General features: G+C 36.8%; 1 protein-coding gene across 2 annotated transcripts in view; it reads left to right on the top strand.

Annotated features, from left to right (window-relative positions):
• The window catches only part of ank2b (ankyrin 2b, neuronal), a 158,594-nt gene that overhangs the window by 22,579 nt on the left and 109,164 nt on the right, over nt 1-26,851 (top strand). The window contains exon 1 of one of the 2 annotated variants that reach the window (XM_058781270.1): nt 3,180-3,587. The exons of the other annotated variant lie outside the window; for it this stretch is intronic. Within the exon in view, the coding sequence (XP_058637253.1) occupies nt 3,501-3,587 (87 nt within the window). The 5' untranslated portion in view covers nt 3,180-3,500. Of the gene's footprint in view, nt 1-3,179; nt 3,588-26,851 lie in introns of those variants that run through there. 2 annotated transcript variants of the gene reach the window in all.

Raw genomic sequence — 26,851 nt, 5'->3', positions numbered from 1 at the left:
CCAGACACGTGCTCATACATACACACACACACACAGACAGACAGACGCAGAGTCTGTCTCATACCATCTTTCATTTACGCAAACAGTAATTTTGAAAATGTCAAAGATTTTTCCACAAAATCAGGACAGAAAATGCAATTAACAGATTCCATTTTGGTCTGGTTATAGGTCAGTTACAAACATCAATGCAATATTAACAAAGAATGCTATTGTACATTGGTCCTTCACTCCAGTCCAGTGCATTCAAATGGCACTTTTCCTCACTGGAAATTATAGCTGAAATCACCTTACTGTGGTAATGTAGCTGTGTTTGAAACAAGCTGATCATCAGCTGGTTAGTGTAGTTAACTATCTGGACTACTGAATTTGTAGAACAACTTGATCAAGGGTCCTGCTGGAGATACCAGTTCTTACCAACTAACAGATGTTTGGTGTTTTGAACATGTTAGCCAGTTAGTTGTTGGGTCAACCTCATAAGCCCCTAATGACTGGTAGTCCAGTTTGGTCAGCCCCCTAAACCCATTTGGTTTAGCTGATTTGATTGTGGGGGATGAAGGGGGAAGGGAAACACAGGGTGCGTTCTGCCGAGTCAGTTGGGGGAGATGATGCTGCCCCTTTATTTGTTTGGGGTGTGCTGTACATGAACTTTTCACATTGTTCACTCTGTTACCCTAAGGCCTTTAAGCAGACCTCTAGAAAACAGTCTGATCTTAAGTAGAGGGGTTCTGATGTGTGATGTTGTTTATACTGTAGCTAACTAACTAAATTATCAAAATTAAGTGAGTTTACGCTTAAAATATGTTTATGCTTCAAGCGTAAAATCACTTAGTTTTAATAAAAATACTTTATATCCTATGTAATTTTATTTCTCAAGTAAATTTATCATTATTTAGATTATTTATATATATATATATATTAGTTCATATCATATCATTATTTATATTTTATATATATATATATATATATATATATATATATATATATATATATATACACTTTATTTTATTTGCAGTGTAAATTTGTGTAAATTTGTGAATATCAAGAAGTGGAAGGGGGGCCTAGCACTGAAACTTGGGGTACCCCAATGGTTAGTTTATGTGAGTTAAATACCCCTTCCAAGGTACCTTGAAGGATGTGTACCAAACAGGCAATACTTAAACCAGCATACTGTTGATGCATTAAGAGGTATTTTGATTCACATGATCTCTGATTTTACACTCACCACTGAACAAACCTTCATGTGATCCATATATTTTAGCTTTCATACTACAGAAACAGCAATTTTTAATGAACCTAATTCCCTATGAACCAGTGAGAATGACTGTCATTATCCATTCGTATGTTTCTGACGTACATGAGCACTTTGAATGCCTTTTTTTTTTTTTTTTTTGAACATGCAGAGCCGTGATCACTCCAACTTACACTGATTCTGTTGAAACTCATTAAGTATGCAGTTACTCATTTAGACACTGTTTGAATGCATTGGGGACTGCACTTTATCTTTTATTGCTTTTCAGAATTGAGCCCATAGAAATCGATGAATAGGCTCACTGATGCACATGTAATAGTGCTAAACCTTGGGAAGCGTGTCTGTCTGACTGCATGACAGCTGCACTATATTAATTAAAGAGAAGTTACACAATTATTGAGGCCTCATTTATACTTCCGTTTTCTGTTCTTTTATTGCACGCTTTATATATTTTGTGTTGTGCTTGTAAATCTGCTCTGCATTATACAATACAAATTTGAAATACAGTTTTAAATGCTTTATTACACTTGGGCCTGCCACAAAATATTACTTTGTTTTAGGTAGAAAGGCAAGATATTTGGTCATCTTAAAATCTTCATCACTGAAAATGAATCTTTGATGTGGTTATGATGTGGATGTACACACACTCTCATCCACCTTTCCATCTGTCTGTTCTCCCAAGCATGATACTAACAACCTTTGGGTGCCAAGAAATTCAGGTGGTCCGGCTGGCATGGCTGACACCACAAAGTCACTTGGTTGGCAACTTTTAGAAGCTTGGAAATTAAATTACTGTACATCGAAACTTGTGCAGTCTACAGTATGTCTGTGCTGAACCATATCAATCTCCTTTCGTTATACAGTGTTTAAAAGAAAGGCAAATATAAATGTTTCCCCCTCATTTTGCTTACATTTTTTTTCGCATTATATATATATATATGACTTTTATTCTAATTATCCACAAAACTACTGTTTGTGTCACAGAATGTTTAAAGTTTAAAGACAATATGACATGGCTTTTTTTTAGATGGAACTTAATTCAAATTGAAAACAAAGTCAAAATAAGTATAATGGAGGTCAGCTAAGAGCTGTACGTGCAAACCGCCTCAAGAGGCATGATAGTACTGATACTAGAGACTGCAGTCCTTAGCTTCCTTGTTAGAGCACCAACCTTCCCCTAACGGCGTCGAACCCCAATCAGGTGGGCTGAGCTCAACCTAATTTTTTTCATTTGACAAAAATTAAATATGGCAAAAGTGTTATGTTTTGTCAACTAACAAGACTGCTTAACTTTGTCTATTTTAATTTGACTGTAGAATTGTAGTATAATAACCTCCTCAACGCCACTGTTGTTAAAGCAGCAGCTGTGATTTGTAATGATGTTCTGTCAGCTGTGTTGCAGTGGGACATGACCAGGGGCAATCATTAACATGAGCAGCATCTCTTCTGCGTAAAGATCACACAGAGCTCTTTTCACCGGGTGTGAAAAATATGGCAGCGAGTTTGCTAAGGTTACACTGTTCTGATTTTGACAAAATAAAAAAGATTTAGGTATCTATCTAGACATCTTGCCATCACAGTTTTACTATTTTTTTATTGTGGGCATGCTTTTGTTTAATGTATCTGCACATCTGCACTTTTTTGTAGTTCTTATTTTAAATAGAAATTTTTATTGAATAAGTATAATATTCACCTTACTGTAATGAAATGCATATGTTCACTTTTAGTTAAAGGTAATATAATGATTCATTTAAATGTGAATTCAGTAAACGCAGCACAACAAAGACTGGCGTACCTTTATACACAAATAGTTTAACATTAAAAATTGACCCTTTAACTTTTTCATGCCTTTTATTCCATTTGTAGCCATGAAGATATAAAAACAGAGACGCACACACACACACACACACACACACACACACATGGGTGGCAACTGGGACTGGCTGTGCTTCCCAATAAACACTGGTGGGAGTTGTTACCATGGTTACACCATTGTGCTTCCCTCCTCCCTCCAAACCCATCACCCTCCTTATTTTAGCGGCCAGCTTCTCTCGCTCTCTCTCTCTCCCTCTCTTGGCCACTCCCCCTTTTCAGTCCCTCGCTCTTTATTTGTTACTACCATCACTGTGAACTAGGAGACTATAGAGAGTGGAGAGGATCTCCTTTGGATGGTTGAACCCAAGGACTTATTGAGCACTTAACTTTTAAGAAAAGACAACAGGAGGGATACGCTGACTCCTTTCAGAGGGTAATGAATGAAGACACTCAGTCCCATCTCAGGATGGAGGCTACAGACAAACTCAATGGGCTTGGAGGAAGGAGGAGGCGGCCAAAGAAGGTAAACATGGGCTTCACTTTAAAGACCTGCTCTGTCTTGATGTAGGATGTAAGTGTTTGTGAAAGTTCTTGGTGCCGTTTGTGCTAAAATTCCTGTATTTCTTAAATACAGTTTATTTGATATGTGTATATCATAAATACAGTTTTGACTTGAGTGAGTTGAAGTTGTTTGTAATTTACTCTGGTGATAAACTCACTCAAGTATTTTTGTAGATTTGAAAAACAAAGTAAAGGTGTTAGTTTTCTTTGTAAATGCAGCTTAAATGACAATGTGCAACACTGATATCATTCTCAAGGTAAATCTTGTGCATGTTTATGTTTTTTTGCCTTGGGTTGGTTCCTTGATTTTGCGAGGCACGCTGATGGTTTTGTTTTTATGAGAAATCTGTGTGTTGAGGTGAAGATGGGCGTGTTTGTTCAGGAGAAGTGCTGAGCAGGTTTCTTCTGTTTTTTTTTTTGTTTTTTTTTGTTACTTCTGGAAATCTCTCTCTCGCTCCACACCATGAGAAGTCTATACAAGAATTGTATTTTTCTATTTATCTGCTGATTACAGTGTTTTGACTGACAGGTGCCCACCCTTACCATTTTATTTTTCTTTTGTTTCCTCCATTGCTATTTTCATTTGAATCAGGTTTACGTTTAGTCACACTTTCAAAAAATTTGATTTCCAAATGATACAGTATAGATGTTGTATTACTACTCACAACAATTATAAACCAAAAAACACCCAAAACATATGTACAAAAAATGGTCAAAAATACAACATACAGCACATATTTAGGGTGTTTTAATAGTGTAGAATTAAGACTGTTGTGAGTGTAATAATGTCAAAAGCATTAAGCATCTCTTACTGTGAAACACCTTTGTTCCATGTGTTTGACGCTGAGTGTGGGGCGGGTCCGCTGCCCTTTGTGTATATGCTTGAGTACACTCTACACATATCTGTTCAGTTTAAGAAACAACATAATGGTTTACCACAAGATTTTTATGGAACACTTTGTGGATGTGTGTGGATGCATGTTTGTGTTTGTCTCTACAAGGATAGTACAAAATACATTGTGGGTGCCAATCGATAGTCCTAAATAAACATACTATATAATGGCCATTAAAAATATAAAAATTATTTTAAAAATGCAAAGAGTGTTTGTGAGGGTTAGGATATTGAAAATATAATTTTCTCAGTATAAAAACAATACAAGTCAATGAATGTCTTCACCATGACAGAAAAAAAATGTACAGGTATGTGGTTCAAAATGAGAGAATACTATTATTGTTGCCACTTGAGTGCTTAAAGTCTTAGTCATTCTTGGCATTGAATTGAAAATGAGCGATTGGGAAAACTCTGTTCACTCTAAACACTATTTTTAACCTCCATCAACAGTTTTAATAAAAACAAGCAAAGCAACTAGAGATTTGTAAAAGGAGAAAAGGAACTGTCATTTTCATTATTTGCTGCTGCCCACATAACTTCATAATATTATGTAACACCTAATATGATGAGAGAAAGCTTATAAGATATAGGCACATATAATGAATTAAGGCAATGGTTCACAACTAGTTTTGCTTTAGAACCTATATTTTAAATTAGACATCAAATGTTGATCCAAAACAGTTGCAACATTTAAAAGTAAACTTACACACAAAAATAAAATAACAATACAATTAAACATTGAAATGTAATAATATCACCATAAACTACATATACACAAATATGGGCATGGTTGATTATTGTGTTCACAATTTTGATTTAAAAGCATCCATAATTTGGCTTCCAGCTGCCAATTATTTATTGCACAAGCCTTTCAGTGCTGCTTGAAGTTTTAGTAAATGCACAGACTTTAACATCAGCAACAAAATCTAAGTGTAAAAAAAAAAAAAAAGCTTTTGTAGCTCATCTAATAAACTGACTAAAAAAGAAATATAAGTAAATGGGTGAAAATGTAAGGGCACGCTGATACAGTGTATATATAAGTATATTCACAGGAATTTATCACCACTTTGGTAAATTTGTTTTGTAATATATGCTACTGGAACACTGTAAAAAAGGTATTTGAGCCGAATTAGCAGCACTTCAGCAATGTGGTTTAGTTTTCATGGTGGAACTCAGGAAGACAATGAGGGATCATGCAAGATCAATGATGTTTGCATTATTGATATGTCTCCCCTTCTAACCCAGCCCCACTTGGGCGGTGGTGGATGGGGTGGCGAAGGAGGATGTAGGGTGACTGAAGTTTAATCCAAGCAGGGATTTGCTGAGCAGGCATCTGTTTCTCTGCTGACTGTACTAATGAGTAAACCAGAGAGAATATTTGACTGATTTTCTGTGGCACATTTGGGGGTAAATCTTCTATGAAAAATTAAGATGTGTTAAACACGTGCTGCGTCCCAATGTGCATACTTCTACTACGCCCTTTAAGTATGTACTCTTTTGGTGAAGAAAAAGTACACACTTTTGAGTATGTAGTAGAAGAGTAGGCAAGCTTTGGGACATACTATCATGTCACACAACTGCGTCTTTAATGGACAGCTCTGTCGCATCTGTTACACGCACCCTATCACTGTAAACTGGCCTGTCAATCATCTTGTCACATCCTCCACATTTCATTTCATTTAACTTCCTACAGTATTGGAGAAAAAAAAGAAGTAGCTCGCTGATCTTCCAGTCGCCGGTCTTTCATGCGGAGAACTCTGCTCAGATTTTCTGCATAATGATGCATTTAAAAGTTAACGGCCAAATAGATGTTTCACATTGCTGTTGCAGATGAAATATAACACGGATAACAATAAATAAATACTTTTTACCAGGTTAAATGATGATTATTATTAACTCAAACCCCTTCCACCACGTTTGTAGTTTTTCTAACGCGTTTTATTCATGTTTGTAGTTCTGGATCGAATCCTTCGCCAAAGCGCAATGGATTGTGGGCAATTTTAGCCATTAGAGTATGCACGGATCCACACTTCAAAAATCGACCTTAAATAGTAGACCATCCGGGTACTTTTGGCATACTCTTTTCAACATACTATGCTTTGGGACACACTTATTGTAATCTCACATACTATTTAGGATGGAAAGTATGAACATTGGGACGCAGGGCCAGATTACAGTACTATAGCTATATCCAAATTACCCCCCCCCCTTTAAAAAAAAAAAGAAAGAAAGAAATTAACATGCAAGGGGTTTGTTAATCCTATGTGGGCCAGGGAAAATAGTTATAGTGCATGAGTGCATCAGTGATTGTACAGTTCACATAACAATTCTGGCACAAATGTATTTCATGTTTCATGTATGAATTAAATTAAAATGAATTAATGATCAGAGATGCTTTGTCTGTGTGTTGTACATGGGTTCCGTAAGCTATTTTGCAGTGGTTTTCAAAAAGTGGTGAGGACAAAGTTGACTTGTGGTGGGGATATGTCGCACCAATCCCATACACAAATGATGCATGTACTGTGAACTATTTTTCCCTTTATTTACAGTTTTGTGTAATTTAAATTAGAAATGTATAGATATTTATTGTAATAACAGTTTTATGAATTATACATGGAATATTTGCTGTATGTAAATGATGAATCAAACCAGATGAGAGTGGGGCTAAAACCATAAGCCTTTTCTTCATCAAAAAAAATAATAGTTCATCACAATTCCCTTTCATAGGATCTCAATGCTGCATAATGACGCAATGTGAATGTGTTAGTAGTGTTCACAAGGTCTGAAGCCCTATAGAATCCCACCAATTAATTGGCTGAGGGTACTAAATTACGGCCCATAACAAGCTGTGTCTCATGGCCATTACAAGTGCATGCTTGGTGCCATCACTTCCGATTTTATATATTTATTTTTTTTTTACTTCAGTGTGCAATAGTTTTAGCCCATTTTGTCTGGTGACTCAGTGGCGTATAGGTCATGAGTCTCTCTTGTTTAGGGGTATGCAGTTTGGAGTCTGAAAAGCGTGCTGGAAACCAAGCCTTACCTCCCTTTTACCCATATCTCCACTGCAAGGTTTTGCATTTCTGGACTCGGCCATATTCTGCCAGAATTACGAATCAGCCAGCGGTGGATTTTACCAAAGTGTGCTGAACTGCAGAGTATGGCTTTGTGGCCATGGTATCGACTGAGAAGTACCTCACCTTGGAAGTCCAAGCCTTCCCTTCCCTCCAAGCACTTTAGCTCGTCTGGCCACGAAGCACATTGCATGCTTGGATATAGCATGGCAGAGATGGTTGCTGTGGAGCAGCATTTGTGGCTTACTCTCACATCAGGGACTAAGGCACAATTTGTGTGGGAGAGGAAACCCACAAAGATGTAAAAAGTGGCCTCTGCCCTCATGTTCAGGCATCCTGGTGCACACATCAGTGTTCAATTAGTCTCGCGTAGCCAGACCTTCAGACTGACGGCTGAAGGTCTGGAATATATGGTAGCTTTCATTGGCCAAGGCCCGCCCATGTGGCCGTTTGACCGACATGTCAAACAACCAATCACAGTTAGTTTTGATCAGCGTCACATTTCGGGGCATGGAAATGTTGCCACAATAACAGACCGGTGTGTAAAACTCTCAGACGTATTTTAAAGATTCTATGCCGCGAACTTTAAATATTTCACATACTTTTGAAAATCCAGCAATTATATGATCCTGATAAGCGTTTGTTGTCACAGTTGTAAACACGACGGCTTTCTTCTTTCGTGAGGGGGTTTGATGTCACAGCATCTTTGTTTCCAGGATGGAACGTTAAAGAACGCCACACACACGTCTCCCAGAAATCCTGTATAATCTAACCAATCCTACGATGACTTCAAAACTCCTGAAGTGTTTCCACTTTTGTGTGCCATATGCATCAGACGTTTAGCCAACATTCCGTGGGTGTGACGTCTGAGGCTGAGACCAGTGTTCAATAGACATACTCTGTCACAAGCACTTCACACCATCCCCCCATTGTACAAGCTGGGACTGTTGTAGAAAATCAGTGTGCCCCTCCCCATCACACCATCTTCCATTCTCGTGCAAAACACCAGGAAATAAATATTAATCAAAGATTGAATTTCACATATTAGTTTCACGTTCTTCTGTTCGATAAGTGCAAGGATGCGGCGCTAGCTTTGCTAAGACTTGAGGTCATTTGAAACATAAATTTCCTCTAAGATTGACTGGTGTTGACCCACTCATAGAGTTTGGCAGTGCAGCATTGGGATATCATCCTCAAGGTCGAGCATTTTCTCACCACCAGGACTTTTCACAGGGTGTTGGGGCATATGGTTGCGACTTTAGCTGATCTTCCTCTTGAAATGCTGCTATGGACTATGGAGGAAATTTTAGCCGGGTCTGAGTTTGCCTGTTTGTGTCCTCACAGCCCAAAGTCAAGGTGGCATGGGCCTGTTGTCAGGTTTTACTGCCCTGGAAGAGACCTCAATCTTTGATCTTGGGAATTCTGATGGGGTGGGTTTTTCTTCACAAAGTCATAGTGATGCTTCCACCTTAGGTAGGTACTGTGTGCAAAGCACCTGTCTGGAGATTGAGGCAGTGTATTTGGCACACAGATTTTCGCTTGTTCGCAGATGTTCTGATTTAAGCACAAAGTATACTTAGTTTTTGTACACGTATGCATACAGTCGAATGAGTAGCCTTTCAAAGTATACTCCATTTGATAGTGTGCATGAACTCCATTTGATAGTGAGTCAACACATACGCTCTAGAAAGCTTCATCTTTGTCCAGCATCTGATGTATTTGTGTCCATTAGTTACGACCGATTAAAATGTCTTTGTACTCTTTTAAACTAAAGTTGCAGGGGTTATCATAACCCCCTCACACAAGCGCTTTTCAGTGCAGCCATCTGTTGTTGTTGCAGTCTCTGGTATTTTGTTGTTTTTGTTGTTCCATCTCTTTAGTTTCATTTTCTACTGTGAAACAACAGCCTGGGCCAGTGCTTCCACCTTGTAGCACAACTGATTAGTGCAAAACCAAGTCAATGCGCATGTGCGACCTGCGCATACAAAGTATGTGCGGTTACAAAAATCGGACTGTGCGTGTACAGTATTCACATACTATTTTGGTGACAAAATTTGCATCATGCACACTGTATGCGGACCCTTGCGTTGTGTGTAAAAACCAAAGTATACTTTGGCCTTTAGACTGGCAACATGATAGTGTTGTCCTGTTTGAACCAACAAGGGGTTGTGGGGGACAATGTGCTCTTGCGGGCCATGTTGGCACATTGCTTCCTCCTGTGGGCACAGGACAAGACACGGTCAGTGAGAGCTGTTCACATTCTTGGTCACTTGGATGTGGCAACAGTCCTGTGAAGACAGGGCCTGATGCCAGCAGAGTGGAAATTGACTCCTCATACCATGCAATATGTCTGGGAGGTGTTCTACAGGAGTTGTGGATCTGCATGCATCAAGCGAGTGCTCTCAAAAGTTCTCCCTGTCGATTCCACCCATTTCAATGCTCTGGCTCATCTGTAGCCGCAAATGCACCTTTATACATTTATACGTACATCTCAAGTTTGGTTTTTGGCGCTGGTATCTCTCCTAGATGGTGTACTGTGGACATGTTATCTCAAGCTTAGGGCACCATTTGGCAACCCCTGCTAGAACTATGGAGGCTGTGGGTCTGGCCCCTCAATGGGGCACTTTGTTAACAGATGGGTTGTCCTCCACTAGGGATGGAACAATAACAGGTTTGACTATCAATCATGATAAAATTCCCCATGGTTAGTATTACTCTTTCATATTTTAATTATCATTAAAACAGTATTCGATTACTGTGATTTGAACAACACAGGATACATAAATACTATCCAGTATAAAGCAAAATTTGAAGTAACAGTTTCACGTGCGCACAGTACACGGAGTAGTTTCGTTTGGTGTGAAAACAGGGCGGAGAGCTGGGAGGTTTTAGAAAACGTCTAAGGGAATTATACAAATGAATACATGAATGAATTAATTAATTATATCAATGCACCTCTGAAGGTTCTGACTGTCTTCAGAAAAGATTAGATGGCATTTTGTTTTCCTCTTCACAACATATATCACCTAATTGAATAATAAAGTGTTCCTAATCGCAATGCTGCTTTGTCCACTGAGGTTACAGTGAAACAGCTCTAAGTCTGCTGTTCCATAAGCGCCGCCTAGTGTCAGAGAGTGGATTTACAGAGAGTTATTTTACAGAGAGTTATTTTTACATCTAGCCAAAAAAACGGACTGTATTTGCATGCCCTGCTGTAAATTTTGACCGGTTCATGAAAAACAAGCTTATGTGGATTCGACACATTTGAACAATTCAGATAAGCTATACACTATACATCATTTCGCCTTAACCCTTTTCTTTATTTAAAAGCTGAAATGTGAGGTTTACCATTTTATGAAACCTTTTCAAAGTTTTATTTGAACATTTCGTACATGTTATTACATAAACTTTTGTCAGTTATGTTGTCATTTAAAATCTGGACTTAACTTCTAATGTTATTGTTTTAGTATTTATGCAAACAAACAGTCATTTTATTTGTTGTTTGCTGATTTGAAATATAAAACTTGGTGAAATGATTTATGTGTTAGTACTTTTTGAACATTTCCAGAACATTTTAACGGTACTGTGATAATACTGATAACCGTGATAATTTTGGTCACTATAACCGTGATAAGAAGTTTTCATACCATTACATCTCTAATCTCCACTGTGATTGACACTATTGTAAATGCAAGAGTTAATCGACAGGGTGGCTGTGTTTGCTTAAGTGGTGCATATTTGCTTCTATTGCCTGTGAATGGTTGGGAGCTGGAATGACTTCTTCAAAGCTTAAAATGCATGTGTTTGTAACTGCAGCAGAGCATGTCAGATTTTATAACACTCTTTTTATCTGAGGTTATTTGTCATCATTGGAACTTTAGTATAGAGCACTCAACAGAGTCACATGCTTTCAAAGATGATGAGGATGCTGCTGAGGAAGGTGTTCTCATATTCTGATGAATGCTGCACAAAGCCCATATAGCTCAGGTTTGACACATGAGAAGTGCAACTCTGCTAACAAAGCCCATTCCCTTGTGAGCATTACCTCATTCTTCCATAAACATCCTGGCAAAAAAACTACACTGAAATGTAATTAGCGGTGGTTTGTAGTGAGTGTTGCTATTAATGTTGACCATTGTTGGAATTAGAGGGTTTTGAAAACCCTTGAGCCTACATAATAAATACAACACATCACTCGTGTCATATGTGTGTGCTACAATACGAACATGAGTTATAGTTTATCAAATTGGGCGGGTTGTTAAGTAGAGTCTGGCTATTGCTTTCTGAAGCATCAAAATTTACGATTTCCACGAGTGAAAAAATTTCCTAAACTTAGGAAGCGAACCTTTGTGCAAACCAACTCGAAAAATACACTGACCACATTAAATCTACCTAAGACACTCTAGCATCCTGGCAGCAAGTTTTTCATAGGCAAGCACCACTAATATTTTCTCAAAGGCACATTTAAATGCACATGTGTTCCATCAGAGTTGTTTGAAGTGGGAGGACTGCATTGTAAAACTAGAGAATCGCTGCTCCATCAAATCAGAAATTTTTATTTTGTGTTTTAATGGCTAACAGCATCAGTGCATTATAATGTGAGACCTGCATTTTAACTGGACATATCTTTTAAAGGGGTCTTCGGATGCCCATTTTCCACAAGTTGATATGATTCTTTAGGGTCTTCATGAAAAGTCTATAACATGCTTTGGTTAAAATTTCTCAATGGTAGTGTAAAAAACACTTTTATTACCTCGTCAAAATCAGCTCTTTTCAGAGCAAACTGTTTTTGTTGCATGTTCCTTTAAATGCTAATGAGCTCTGCTCACCTTGCCCCCTCTTCTGTGGGGTGACGAGCAGTACTGTTTACTTTAGCCGCATTTAGCCGTGAAACTTGCTAACTAGCACATTATTAGGAGAGGCAATTTGCAAAGATTCATAAAAATCCCTTATACTCACTTCTTCAATAAGTTAAGCTGGATCACAAATGATTTGCAGATTGGGGGGGCGCATTCCCTTCACAAACAAGCATAATCCTCCGCGTCTTCAGCGGCTCAGATGTCGGGAGTAAATGACAACTGCTATGTTTATTATTACATCCAACGACAAAATACCTCAGTCGCTATAGAGGCATTCTTGTCCATGTCCCTGCTCCAGCGTCGAAACAATGGTGGTCGAACTGTTCACAGCTCACTCAGGGCGGGTCTAAGGTAAGACGGCCGTGTCAATCAGCATTCGTGGGAGCGGCCTTGGTCTGTGTGTCATCACACAGGCAAGAAGCTAAGAACGGCTTGATTTGAAAAAGGGGATATTATTTTTAGGGATTAAATAAAAACCACTTGGTGTATTTTTATCATTATAGGGTGGATGTGTACACACACTGCCAACACAATTATATTTATGTTAAATTTATGTTCAAACAGCATGTAAAAGTGAATTTTGCATCCGATGACCCCTTTAAAAACAAATGACACTGGACAGTCAGCAGGCCAGTAATTTTGTATCATTAAATACTCCCTTTCCAATTACAAGTTGCCTCACATGATACTGACTTGTCCAGTTTTTATTACTTGATGCAATTACAAGAAGTTAAACTAAATATATTTTCATGTAATCACTAGCTAAGCATTGAACATCATTGGGGCCTGCAGATCATATAGGTAGCTAACTTTGTACAATTAAAACATTTTATCATGCAGAAGATTTACATGGATGGAGGGCCAATGTCCTGCTGAGTTTAACTCTAACTCTAACCCTAACCAAACACAACCCAACAAGCTACATAAGGTGTTTAGAATTGTAATCAGATTACAGACAGATGGGTAAACTTGGTGTTGATGCTAAAATCTGAAGGACACTGGCCTTCCAGGACTACTCCAGAGCCCTGGACTACTGTAGAGACTGTTAACAGCTACCTGCTTAGAGCTACTGTGAATGAATTTCTGTCATGCCTAAAGGCAGCTTCGCAGACCAAACAATAAGAATGTCTCTGTTATGTAAAAGATGATGCAAGATGATGTGTTTACCACTGACAATCCATAGATCAACTCACACTGTCTCTGCTTGAAGGCCTGGGGCGTCTCCTGGATGCCGAACAGCATCGCAGATGGGAAACGCTTCCTGAAATGACATTCAGCTGTTACCACAGCAACAAGGGGTTGAAAAAAGGGTCCTCAAGCCTGAGATATAAGGTTCAGTGTTGTCATAATGTTATTTTTGTGAAATGCAAAATGTATTAACTTTATTATAATAGGAGAATATTGAATTTGTACGCTGTGTATGTAGGAATAAGCAGCTTCCTTTGCTAGTGACTTTTTTTATTTGGAATGCATAGAATGATTAGTCTAATAATAATTTAAAAAAAGGATATGTTGTAATCATAACATTTATCTTCTGTATTATTAATTGCAGGTTTCGATAATTATATTATGGTAGCTTTACCTTTTGAAATATGCACTTCAATTAATTTAGAAATAAAATGAAAGCTCGGAAATGGCAATACATATATAATAGTAACATAACATAATAATATTTTTTTTATGAATGTACAGTGTATTTAGGGATAGTTTATATTGAGCAAGAAGAGGGATATGCATCTTCCAGATTTTTCAGTGTACATGATGCCACCTCTGAATTAGACAGGGTGGGGCCCGTTACCAAGACAACAGTCACTCTGTGGGGATGGTTCCATAATCTAGTAGGTTGAAGAGAGGTGGGGGTGGAAGACAGGATTAGACAATAAAACATGAAGGGGTAAGAAATGAGAGAAAGACTGAGAAATTGAGGTGCTTATTGTAAGTGTGCATTGCTGTGTGTTCGAGATATTAATGAATGGTTCTTTTAAACCAGATACAAGACTAGGTACAAGCACAGAAACAGAGAGCGAAAGAGAAAGCGGCATAATAAAACCCCACCCTTTAATCTCCTGCCTGAGAAGAACAGCTCTTTTGTATGAAAAGACATAAAAAAGATGTGGATGTAGAAGAGAGACCTTGGGTTGATGAGTAGTGATAGTAGAACCTTTGATGTGTGTTTGAAATAAGGGACAAAGAAAGATTTATTTACAAACCAATACCTCATGGGCCATGATTTTAGTCAGTGCATTGTTTAGTGGTGAACATAGTAACTGACATCAGCAATATTAAGAATGAATTGTTAGTACAGTACAACATTGCATGTTTACAGTTAATTTTAGATGAAAAACAACAGTTTTAAAAATAGTTACATTTATTGTTAACAATAATAATCAGAATAAACCATTATTTTGTAAAGTAAATAATAATTTGAAATTTAAAGTCAGAACTCTTAAAATGTCTGAATGTCTGTCAGTGAATAAATAGATAACGACAGCCTGACTGAAAAAAAAATAATAAATTGAAAAAAAAAATATATATATATATCTGAATGACACGTGAAGCAGCATTCATTATTAATATTGATTTTTAATTATTAATGATATTTTAGGTTAAGGGGCTCAGTGGGGTGAATTGATGAGTTAATGAGTTGTTATTGTATTAAATCCTAAATAATTGAATTTGATTGATTTTTATTTTTATTATTTATTTATTTTTTTGCCAGACTTATTTATTTATTTAGGAGAGAGTAAATGGGGACAGGAAATAGAGGGGGAGGGCCAAAAAATACTTTTTGTGCACAAAGAAAAAAAAGTAATAAACAAAAATAATGACTTTATTCAACAATTCTTCTCTTTTGTGTCTGGGCCTGGGAACATTTCAGGGGCATGGCTGTCTATGCAGGGTCAGAAAGCTCTCAGATTTCATGAAAAAATATAATTTGTGTTCCGAAGATAAATGAAGGTCTTACGGGTTTGGAACAACATGAGGGTGAGCAATTAATTAATTTTCATTTTTGGGTGAACTATCCCTATAAGTTATCAAACATATTATGTCAATTTTGGCATGGACTCAAAGTATTTTTTAAAAATTGACAACCCAGGCTGTTGTGCCACGTCTAGCAGCTTTTTTTGTGTATCATAGCATTAGTTCCATGTATTAGCCACCGTGTCAAAATGTATCACGTTTCATTCCATTGTGCCCTGTCCATTATACTATTTAATCCACTGTTTTTAACCCAAGAATGCAAAATATGTACCAAATTAAGCGCTGATTATATAATCTATTATTTCAATGCAAATTGTTGTTTTTCCATTTCATCTTTTTTCATTGCATTTGTTTACATATTCCTCAAAAACAGACTTACTTTTGATTTGTCTTTCATTTTTATTAATTTAAAGTATTTTCAAACAGTAAAGCACAGCGAACACCGATCTCATCCTCACTCTGTCTCTCACTCTTGCTTTATCATCAACATTCATTTTCTCTCTATCTTGTTCCCATGGTACCTGTGGCTCTGAGGCGCTCCTTATGTTTCAGACCAACCTGTGCTGGAGGGAATTTGAAAAGAAGGCTATATTTTTTAATACTATTTTCTTAGAGAGAATATTAATGGCATGAAGTAAAGGAGTGATTTGAACAGACTCCTAAACTGTGCAACTTGTGTTGTTTTTGCTATGGACATGATATGAATGATATCTCAAATCATGGCTTGTTGAGGAGAGGCTCCTTTTTACTTTTCTAATTAGAACCCAGTCTGTTCAATCAAAGAAAATTACAAATACATATTAGGAGACAAACTATTATATCATCAACTTTGGGGTGACCTCTTTTGACTTGAACTAGACAGTAACAACTTAGCAACTGCTCAGAATATCCCTAGAAACCAATGATGAATCTTAGCAACTGCATATCAACACCTTGCCAACCATACACATCACCTTTGCATCATGACAGTGAATTTTGCACAGACAAGCACCACTCAATATTTTGTTGAGAAAATGTATAAGTCTAGTTTCATGTTGGTTGTATTGTATTTTCCACTAATTAAGCAGAATAACTAAAATCTTTAACTATTCAGAATAATAAACATCTATTCATGCATGCAGTCTTTGCAAGTTATAATAAAACTGTCAGTAGAATTACTGTGGTTTGTACTTAATCGTTTGTAAAAGTTTGTTGTTTGTTCTGGATGAATACACTTCCTCTCACTTAGACTGCTTTTTTGGTCAGTGGTGGGTGTTACATGAAGCGAAACGCAATGACAGATGGGGGCTGGAAATGGCCAGAGAAACTGTGCACCAGTAGGGTTGAGGGTTGTAATTTTGTGTTTGTGTGTGTGTGTGTGTGTGTGTGCGCTAATATACACTATGTGTTTATATGTGTGTAAGACATTTACCAAGTGTGCTGCTGCATTATGTGTTCACAAGAAAACTGAGAAATACAAACATGAGACCAAGAATATACCAAGATTGTTTCAAAACAATATGATTGTATGTAATTTCTCTTTGGGAAACATGTCTTTTTTATTTTACTTATTTTATTGTTTATTTTAATATCTCTTTAACAAATGATTTGCGATGCTACCTGGCATGTTGTTTTAAATTTCAAATAGACAAATATTAGCTTTTTAACTGCCTGGCCAATATGTTACTCTGTCACTACTCACCCATGCTGTTTATCATTTATTTATGAAACTGACATGCCATATAATCTTTTCACAAAATAAGAATGTTCATACAAAGAAAGAATGGTTTAATATTATAAAGTTTTATTTACATCAGACAAGGGCAAGACAAGTTTGATGGAATGCATAGCGACACTGCCAGTTACATGCATTTCCTCTTTATCTCCATTTGTGTTGTTTTCTCTGGCATCCTCTCCCTGTCTGTTCTTGTCTCAACAATTTCAGTGAAACTAAGAATCATTATAAATTCATTCATATTAAATTTACCATCAGTATTCCTCCTTTTCCAGCTGTCGTTCTCTCTCTATTTACGCCTGTGGTCAGGAAAGCCCATTGCTTTGACTACAGAATCTTGTAGATAGAGGGAAATCCAGTTACCCATCAAACCCTGCTGCTCCACTCACTGTTTCAGCCAAATCTTTTGTCCTCCTAATCCGATTGTTACAGTTTTTCGTTCTGCTTTATCCCAGAGTCATTCCCTCGTCACCACCCAGAAAACACAAAGACAAAGTGAACACTGTGCAACAGTCACAGAAGAATTAAGCAATAATAATCCATTTTTATTTATTGTGTGCCGTAAATGTGATACTTTCACTTAAAGGAATAGTAAAAGAACAGTTCTAATGACACATGCTGTTGGAGAATTTTTGAATAATCTTGAATAATATGACTCAAGTTGTATAAACCACTTTTATGGTAGCGATTGGAGCGACATCAGTAAATAAATTGAAATAAAACTTAACAAAGAAATATTATGTAATTGTAAAGGTTATGTAAGTCACACAGTCAGTGTTGTGTGTGAATGTGAGAGGGAAAAAGAAAAAAAAAGGAGAAAATGATGAACTGAAATTCAGAGGAGGATGTAGATTTGGGGGTTGGGTGGAAAAGAGAGAGAGAGAGAGATAGTATGATAAACAGAGTCTCTATTTACTGTTAAAGAAAGGATCGATTATGAGCTTTTGGTTCTCTAAGAAAGAGCAATTGAAGCTGAAACAGTGACGATAGTGTCAGACTGGAATCTTTGACCAAGATCCTGGAAACATTCTCCTAATGTTTGGGAATATCATTTCTCCACTCAAGTCTTTTCCATTCCCTCTATAGTCTTTTTTGTTCAACAGTGCCACACAATGTCTCCACATTAGTTAATACATTTTTGCTCATTATTCATTTTTTCCCCCTTATAGAGCATTGCTTTCTATTACACATTACAAAGCCTATCAGTTGATCATTCATCCCGGCTTTATATGATTATATAAAGATTGACGGACTGATTTCGCTCTTCATTTTTAAAGCTGGTGTTGTGTGAAAATCAAGTCTATGTCAAAATTCAAACCTGGTTGGATACCAAAGTAATTAAATTTGCTATTGCTATTTGCTAACTTTTTTGTGTGTGATTTTTACTCGATATCTGATTAGAAATCCTGCAATATCACTTTTTTATGTATGTAGTCTTTTGATTATAAAATCAGAATACAGTACATGTTTATAAATTCAAATTCATTCATAAATTCACATAATACCCTAGCAACTGCATAGCAACAAGCTAACAAGCAGTCACGGGTGCATTTCCTAACACCAACTATATGGTTATTCTACATGCTACACTCTACACTACACTACTGTACATGCTATACATATTCTCTATATGTGACCCTGGACCACAAAACCAGTCTTAAGTCGTTGGGGTATATTTGTAGCAATAGCCAAAAATACATTGTATTGGTCAAAATTATCCATTTTTATTTTATGCCAAAAATCATTAGGATATTAAGTAAAGATCATGTTCCATGAAGATATTTAGTGAATTTCCTACCGTAAATATATCAAAAATAAATTTTTGATCAGTAATATGCATAGCTAAGAACTTCATTTAGACAACTTTAAAGGTGATTTTCTCAGTATTTAGATTTTTTTGCACCCTCAGATTCCAGATTTTCAAATAGTTGTATCTCAGCCAAATATTGTCCTATCCTAACAAAGCTTATTTATTCAGCTTTCAAATGGTGTAGAAATCTCAATTTTGAAAAATTGACACTCATGACTGGTTTTGTGGTCCAGGGTCACATATAGCATATCAACCATTTTTGAAGATGGCACATGTACATAAATGCATAAAGGTAATCTTGGGTTATGATGTTAGAGGGAATCCATGATTAATCAAACAACAAATAAAGAAAAAGTATTTAAATAGTGAAGTAGACGGCAATTCCCTGGTTACTCCCAGAACACCCTGGCAGTGGGTGTTGCAAGTCTAGTTAATATTTTAGGCTACATATTAAAACAAGAATATATTGAGAATACATTATTAACATCGTATTATACTATTTAATCCACTGTATCTTTTAGAATTGCATGTTCGCAACAAACAATTTTTGATCAGACATTGCAAATAGTTAATAAAGTATAAGATGGGGTAGAATTTTGATATGGCTTTGAACATTAGGTTTACAAATGTAACTTTAAAAATCTTAACATAAAACAGATTTTATTCAGCCAGCCTCCATCAGCATTATATTATTTCAATATCTAGGTTTTTTATCTATAATCTCTAAGGCAGACATATATCATTTGTTCATGTTCTTGATATTCCTTATTGCCACCCTAAAGAGAGTATGAAAAGTCCACCACTATCTCAGACCAAAATTGAAAATATGGAAATCATATCCTCATTTAATGAACCATGCCTTGGTGAGCTTCAGGCTGTACTGAATAATGGACCGATCCACCCCCTTAGGGTTTTATCAATTATTCATCTGAGAGAGGGGAATAGTTGGTTTACTATTCGTTTCTGATGGTTAGGAAGAGAACTGACCTATGTGGTGGAGCAGATGACATTTTGCTGATGTTTTTCCTCAAATGTGAATGAATACTTTTCAGATGGTGATTAGCATTCTCTAAGTTTTGGTGAGCCCCCCTATCTGATGCTTTTTTTTTTTTTGCAAGCAATATAGTTACCCCCAAAACAGAAATTTTGTCACCATTTACAGACCCTTATATTTTTTGATAGCTTTATAGCATATGCCCAAGCTGCCCTTTTCTATACAGTGAAAGTAAAAGATGAACACAGCTGTCAGGCATGGTTTTCACTGAATACCATCTGTTTGTTTCATGCACAACGGTTCAGAGCATTTCAGAACATTATACACATTCATAATGCTAAACAGTCTTGAATTGTTAATTATCACAAAATAGATTTCATTGCATATATTGTTTAACGTATCCATCGTATAGCTAGTTGGAATGGAGTTGGAAACAAGCTGTAAAGTGTTGCATGAGGCTCTGCTCTGTTCGACAGCACACTTTGTCCCCTGGGCTGTTATTGATTTTGTTCCAAGTTTGCAAAACGACACCAGCTAATAGAATCTGTAGGAGGATCTCTGTATAGCGTTTCTATTGGTTTGCCCCACAGCGCTTTGAAATTGACTCCCTTTAGAGACCTTAATAAACTCGGAAACTGTGATGTCACATCCCTTTTAGTACAGAACTTTATTGCAAAATAATGAATAAATACATTGAAATGAGTTTAAAATCAAGTTTTTTTTTTTTCCATTGTGAATAATGACAATAGAATACTTGAGTCCATTAAAAACACAGTGTGCTTGTTTCTTAGGGAAAGATGCTGTAACATGGCATTGTTGAGGAATTCTCTTTGTATGTGGGTTATGAGTAATAAGGTCTAAAATGACAAAGACAAATCTTTTGCCTTGGATTCAAATCGCAAGTTGACAGTTTAAAGCTGGAGATACAGTACACTACACGACTAGCTGAAACGTTCTAATATTGAGCTCAACACACTTAAAGGGATAGTTCACCCAAAAATGAAAAATATATTATTAATTACTCTCTCTCATATCGTTCCAAACCCGCAATACTTGTGTTCATCTTCGGAACACAAAATAAGATATTTTTGATGAAATCTGAGAGCTTTCTGACCCTGCATAGACAGCAAGGGTGCTACCCACGATCAAGGCACAGAAACGTAGTAAGGACATCGTTAAAATAGTCCATGTGACATCAGTGGTTGAACCGTAATTTTATGAAGCAACGAGAATACCTTTTGTGTGCTAAGAAAACCAAAATAACAACTTTATTCAGCAATTCTTCTCGAAGCCCTGGGAGAGACGGGATGCCTTTCTGTGTGGAGTTTGCACGTTCTCCCTGTGTCAGCGTGGTTTCCTCCCACAGCCCAAAGACATGCAGGTTAGGTGAATTGACACAGACTTGTGTATGGATTAACTGGTTCTTACCATGAATATAGCCATATATGCTGGAATAGCATTAACAAGGAAATAAACAAACAAAACAAACTTGCGTGTTTGGAATGACATGAGGGTAAGTAATTAATGACAGAGTTTTCATTTTTGGGTGAACTATCCCTTTAAAGACTGTTTCCATTGACTGGAGCAGATTCTAGTCTTGACAGTCAGAGAAGAGCACAAACTTAATGAGTCAGTCCACTACATAACACACTTTTTACGACTGGTCAGGTTCAAGATCTTGAACCAAAACGAACACTGACGTCAATATACAGCTGGCACTACTTATTTGCAGTGCAATTTGTAAAGAATAAAGAGGAAAACTTACTGAAATGTTAACTTACTGTCAGATAAACCCCAAACTCTTGGTTGATTAACTCAAAACTTTCTTAATCAGTTCCAAAAACTCGGCTGGGTATAAGTTCGGTCATCTGAATGGCCACATACACACTGCAGCTAAATTCGGTTATTAATTCACATTTTAGTGCTTAATCCTGTTCTGTACACACTCAGTTCTTTATTACAGGAGTGACAACCACATTTTACAAATGAAATTGAAGTATGTATGGAACCAAACTAAACAAGTAGTTAATAATGTATTTAAACATGTATCAGTGTTGTGTATTTTCTGTCTGCGCAGTACAAGACATGACAGGGTATGCTTTGAGCCATTAGTGTTGCCTGATCTTGCTAAAAAAACAGAAAACAAAACAATAAGAACAAGCCCATATTAAACTCAAACCCAAAAGTGTCATCTTGGAAATAAGCCACATACCAAAATATAGTGACCTGTGCCTGCCCACATTTTAAACTCCATGAACTGGATAACTTTATGAGCCAAACCCAAACAACAAGCTCAAATATGCATAATAAGATTCACCTATCAGTGTTGGGGAAAGTTACTTTTAAAAGTAATGTATTACAATATTGCGTTACTCCCTACTTTTTATAGAAAGTACTATGTTACATTACTTTTGCGTTACTTTTTCTCATCTGGCAGAAGTTCGAGGCGGCTGAGCCAGCACATAACATACGTCATAACCAAGCGTTATATGATTGGCTTACGGGTACACCAATGATTTAAAACTTCAGACAAGCACCCGCCCACGAGAAAGTAAACGCTTGTCAATTATGCCCTTCCAGACTGTCTACAAAGCAAAGCGAAGTAGCAGAGTTTGGTATCACCAGGCTAGGTGAGATAAGGTGTCTGTGCAACAATGCAGATGGATGTGTTTGGTCACTGGGTCATGTCTAGCTGTAGCTTTCAGCTTTTTGTTCTTATTATCAAGTTTAATATGCTGTATGAAGCTCCATTGTGATAGATCCTGTTGTCTTTGGGTGCAAAAAAACTTCCTGTGTGAACGACTCCTTAATCCTACTATTATTATTATTATTTTAAATGCCATTATTTTTTGTGCATTAATGTGTAAAATTGACAGGCCTAACTAATATTTGTTGTTATTGTTTTTCAAGACTATGATCTTTGATATCGCATTAACACTGGTACAGATGGACGTTCATATGTGCATTAAAACCAAAACACATATCAACATGTTCATAAAAGAGATATTTCACACATGCTAATGAAATAAATCAAAATGCGCTTTGCCTTCCATTTTTTTCTCTCTTCTCTCGGTCAAGCCAACTATTGTTTCGTAATAGGACATAATATCACTGAAAGAGATTCTGGCTCAGGGTTGGTAAGATTTAATGCCCATAAACCACACAAATCCACTGCAGTGGATTTGTATTTTTTGATTAACAGGTTTGTCCATGTTTAATCTGCACCAGTTTTAGACAAGAAGCAAATACAGAGGACCCTGTCTTGTGGAGAGAATAGGAGAAAATGGTGTGAATACACCGCTCTGCATTGATAGTTTGGACTCTGGACATCGTCTTTGCAGACGGTGTGTGTATTAGCTTGTGTTTCCCTGAAGGCTTTTCTGTTGCATACCTGTACTAAGATCTGATTCTGGGTCAGTTGAAGACTCCACTATTTCTAGCCACTTAATCCTCTAAGCATTTTTTCCTGCAACCATCTCAGTGTTTGTGTGTGTGTGTGTGTGTGTGTGTATGTGTGTGTGTGTAATCACAGTGTACTAATACCTCTAGCCTGGTGCTCAGTAATCCATCTATCCACAGTGGCTGTTCATCAGCAGACATCCTCACAACCCCTTGTTCCCTATTTTTATTTCATTATTCTGGCATTTTCATTACTCATTATTCCTGTTTTTGGATATACGTAATTGAAACCTCCCAAAAACACCCATGAGTGTTGGAATGGTGACCAGAGCAACAGCTCAGGTAAGGCTTTATCATCAACTCTGTGTATCAGCTAACTGCTCATAATTTATCGTCAAGGCAGTTTTATCTAGCAGATTTTTTTTTTCTTTCAAAGTTCCACAGAGGTCTACTGCAGCCTTTAACCTGCTGGCCCACAATAATGGTTATTTCATTATTGTCTGTGGACAAATGACTGCATCTAAATGTTAAGCAATCAGACCATTCATTAATTTCTCTTAACAAACATAAAGGGATAGTTCACCAAGTAATGAAAATTCTGTCATCATTTACTCACCCTCATATGCACTCTCAGAAAAAAAGGTACAAAAAGCTGTCACTGCGGTGGTGCTAATATATACCTTTAAGGTACTAATATGCACCCTGTAGGTACTTTTGAAAAGGTACCATCCCAGTGACAGCTTTGTATAAAGTCATACGGGTTTGGAAGGATGATTGTGAATAAATGATGACAGGAATTTTATGTTTGGTTGAACTATCACTTTAATTAGCAGTTTGCACTGTCTATGAAATATCAGCTGCACAAAAAGTAAAGCTTGCATTTTTTTTTTTTTTGTCTGTCTACATGAGACAGGCAATCCTGTGCATTACCAGTTAAAGAACCAGGTATCAGACCAGTCAATTCAGTTTACTGTCGTCACACAACTTATTTCTTATTGGCATAATTATAACTACTAAAGGCAATGCTTTTCTCAAGCAAAATGGAGCTGGTGAAACTGATTCACCAGCACAGACTTTCTGGTGAAGATGGTTGACCAAGACAGTCCTGCTGGTTTGAGAGTGAGGCCAGTTAGCTGTATGCAAGCAGCATTGTGTAGACAAGTATTTCTTTCAATTTTTTTTTTTTGCCTGTGTATTTCTATATTTAATACATTAATGATGAACAGTGGGAAAAATAGAATAAAACATACATTGTAACAAATAATAATAACAACATAATAATAAATGTTTCATGCACATTTGAGAATTTTCATGTAATACATTTTTGTTGGCAGCCATTGTCTCTAAAAGTGCTCATAGCAAAGGTGTCATATTTTTAACAATAGTGAAAACGTGCATTATCAGCAATTGCTAAAAGAGCATTAATTTATTAAAAGACGAGGGTCAAAGTGCCCAACTGAAGTGCCCAGATGACTTCAAATTGACTATAACAACTTTTGTAGTAGTATTTTGTATTGTAAATTTTCTGTTTTTTTGCTGACTGTCTGAATAAAGCCTAACAAAAAGACTAAAGCCTAACAAAAGTCCTCTCTCTGAATTTTATGACTGTTTTATCTTGTATTTATTCTTGTTTTCCCACACTGTTTTTCACTGATTAGCAGGTCATTTCTGATTTTTATTGATCACAGAATAATTTGGCCCAAGAGCTCATAACCGAGCAGGGTATAAAATAGGTTGCGCATGGTTATGTGCGTGGCTGTGGGGTATGATTAGCTTTTGAGACTCACAGCTAAAATAAAATGTTCAAGGGCCTAGTTATATTCCATTGGTTATGCCCATGCTTTGTTAGAAAGCAAAAGATTGCATTTAGCTGCATACCAGGAACCAGGCAGAGATGATTTTGCCAAAATGCATTTGATTGATAAAAGAACCTTAGTGACAGTTGCTGTCTTGATATGATTATTTATGTGATGTTTACATTCTAATTATGATTTTTGAACAGATGTGATGACACCAGCTATCATTGGCCAATAAAATTAAAATCCCTAGTTTTTAAACTGCTTCCAAGTTCTATGTATCCCACCCATTCCAAACTGTTTTCCATTATGCTTTGTAAAGTAGCAGGGGATGCTGCAGAGAGCACATACTGGACAAATGTCCAGTTCATCACAGCGCTTTGTATTTTTATTGTTATTTATTTTTTTCACATATCATATTGATTTTTTACAATTGTTCCATAATGGCATTTAGAGATCTTGTGAAATATACATTTTTAAATCATGGTGCACAGTGAAAAAAACATGCACAGTGTCATGGAAATGTGTTACACCACATTGCATCACATGCAATAACTACAGAAACTTGTAAATTATTAAGTGTGTAATAGTAGATGAATTTGCATAAATTTGCATATATTTAAGTAATATCTCATATAATCTTTTGGGAGAAACTTGAAATAGAGAGGTTATGGAATAAACTTCCTATGCACCAAAATCATATTTGTGTATAAATGTCATCAAGATATTTGCATGGTTGCAACACAGGCTCATGAACAATGTGTGCCTATGGCTAATTTAAAAAAATATATATATTACGTTGCTTCTTGCATGTTTTGCAGCAGTTTCAAAGTGAAATTCTTAAAAAAAGAGAGTTAAATTTTGTCTGAAATTCCCGAATCAGATAAATGTGACTGTGCCCAACATTTTATTACACTGGTTCATTCACGTATCATGGCAATTCGAACATTAAATGTCCGGTGAGTGGTACTAAAAGGTTAAAGCTATATTGCATAAACAACTTACCTATAATAAATCTAACCCTACACCAAACCAATATTATTAAAGAAAAAACTGCAAGATACCTTGACATTTTACCTTATTTTTACATGGCTTTGAGCTCTTTTGTCAAACCGTGTTTCAGAAGAAACATACCTGAGCTCTCACTTGGATCCAGCTTTCAAAAATACGTTCTAAGAATGTGTTACTAATGTTCCCATCAAGTTATAAGAATTTTTATTTCTGAATGAAGAACATTCAAAATGTCCAGATTTTTAAAGGGTTTAAAACATGTTTCCCCTTCGGGAACTCACACTGCGTCGGAAAACGCTTTGGGAACGCCCCTGTGTGCCCACGCTCTGAATCACATGTGAAATCAGTCCAATGGAGTGGTGAATCGTCATGGGCGGGGTGACGTAGAGACCAGAGAGATCTGAAAAGAGATCTGAAACAAGCAATGTTAGCTTCTGTGCTTTAAGCAAATGCTCCGTGTGAAATGTGTCAGTCTTATTTACTGTTGTTTGTATTATCAGTGCACAATCACCTTTATATGGCAAGCTATAGACAACACTTTAGACCGTGTGGTCTTCTCTGCCCACGCTAAACTTTACGGGTGTGAATGCACGCTTGTTGTGTTGTTTGTTTGGGAGTGGAGCACGCACAGTCAGCTCTTGAGGGAGATGGTTGTGCATTGTGTTCCCGCTGCGAACGATCTGCTCCCGCCTGGC

This window comes from Onychostoma macrolepis, chromosome 07 (assembly GCF_012432095.1).
Source record: "Onychostoma macrolepis isolate SWU-2019 chromosome 07, ASM1243209v1, whole genome shotgun sequence".
NCBI classification, from domain to species: Eukaryota; Metazoa; Chordata; class Actinopteri; order Cypriniformes; family Cyprinidae; genus Onychostoma; species Onychostoma macrolepis.
The sequence above is the reverse complement of the archived record's forward strand: the minus strand, read 5'-3'. Positions and strand labels throughout refer to the sequence as shown.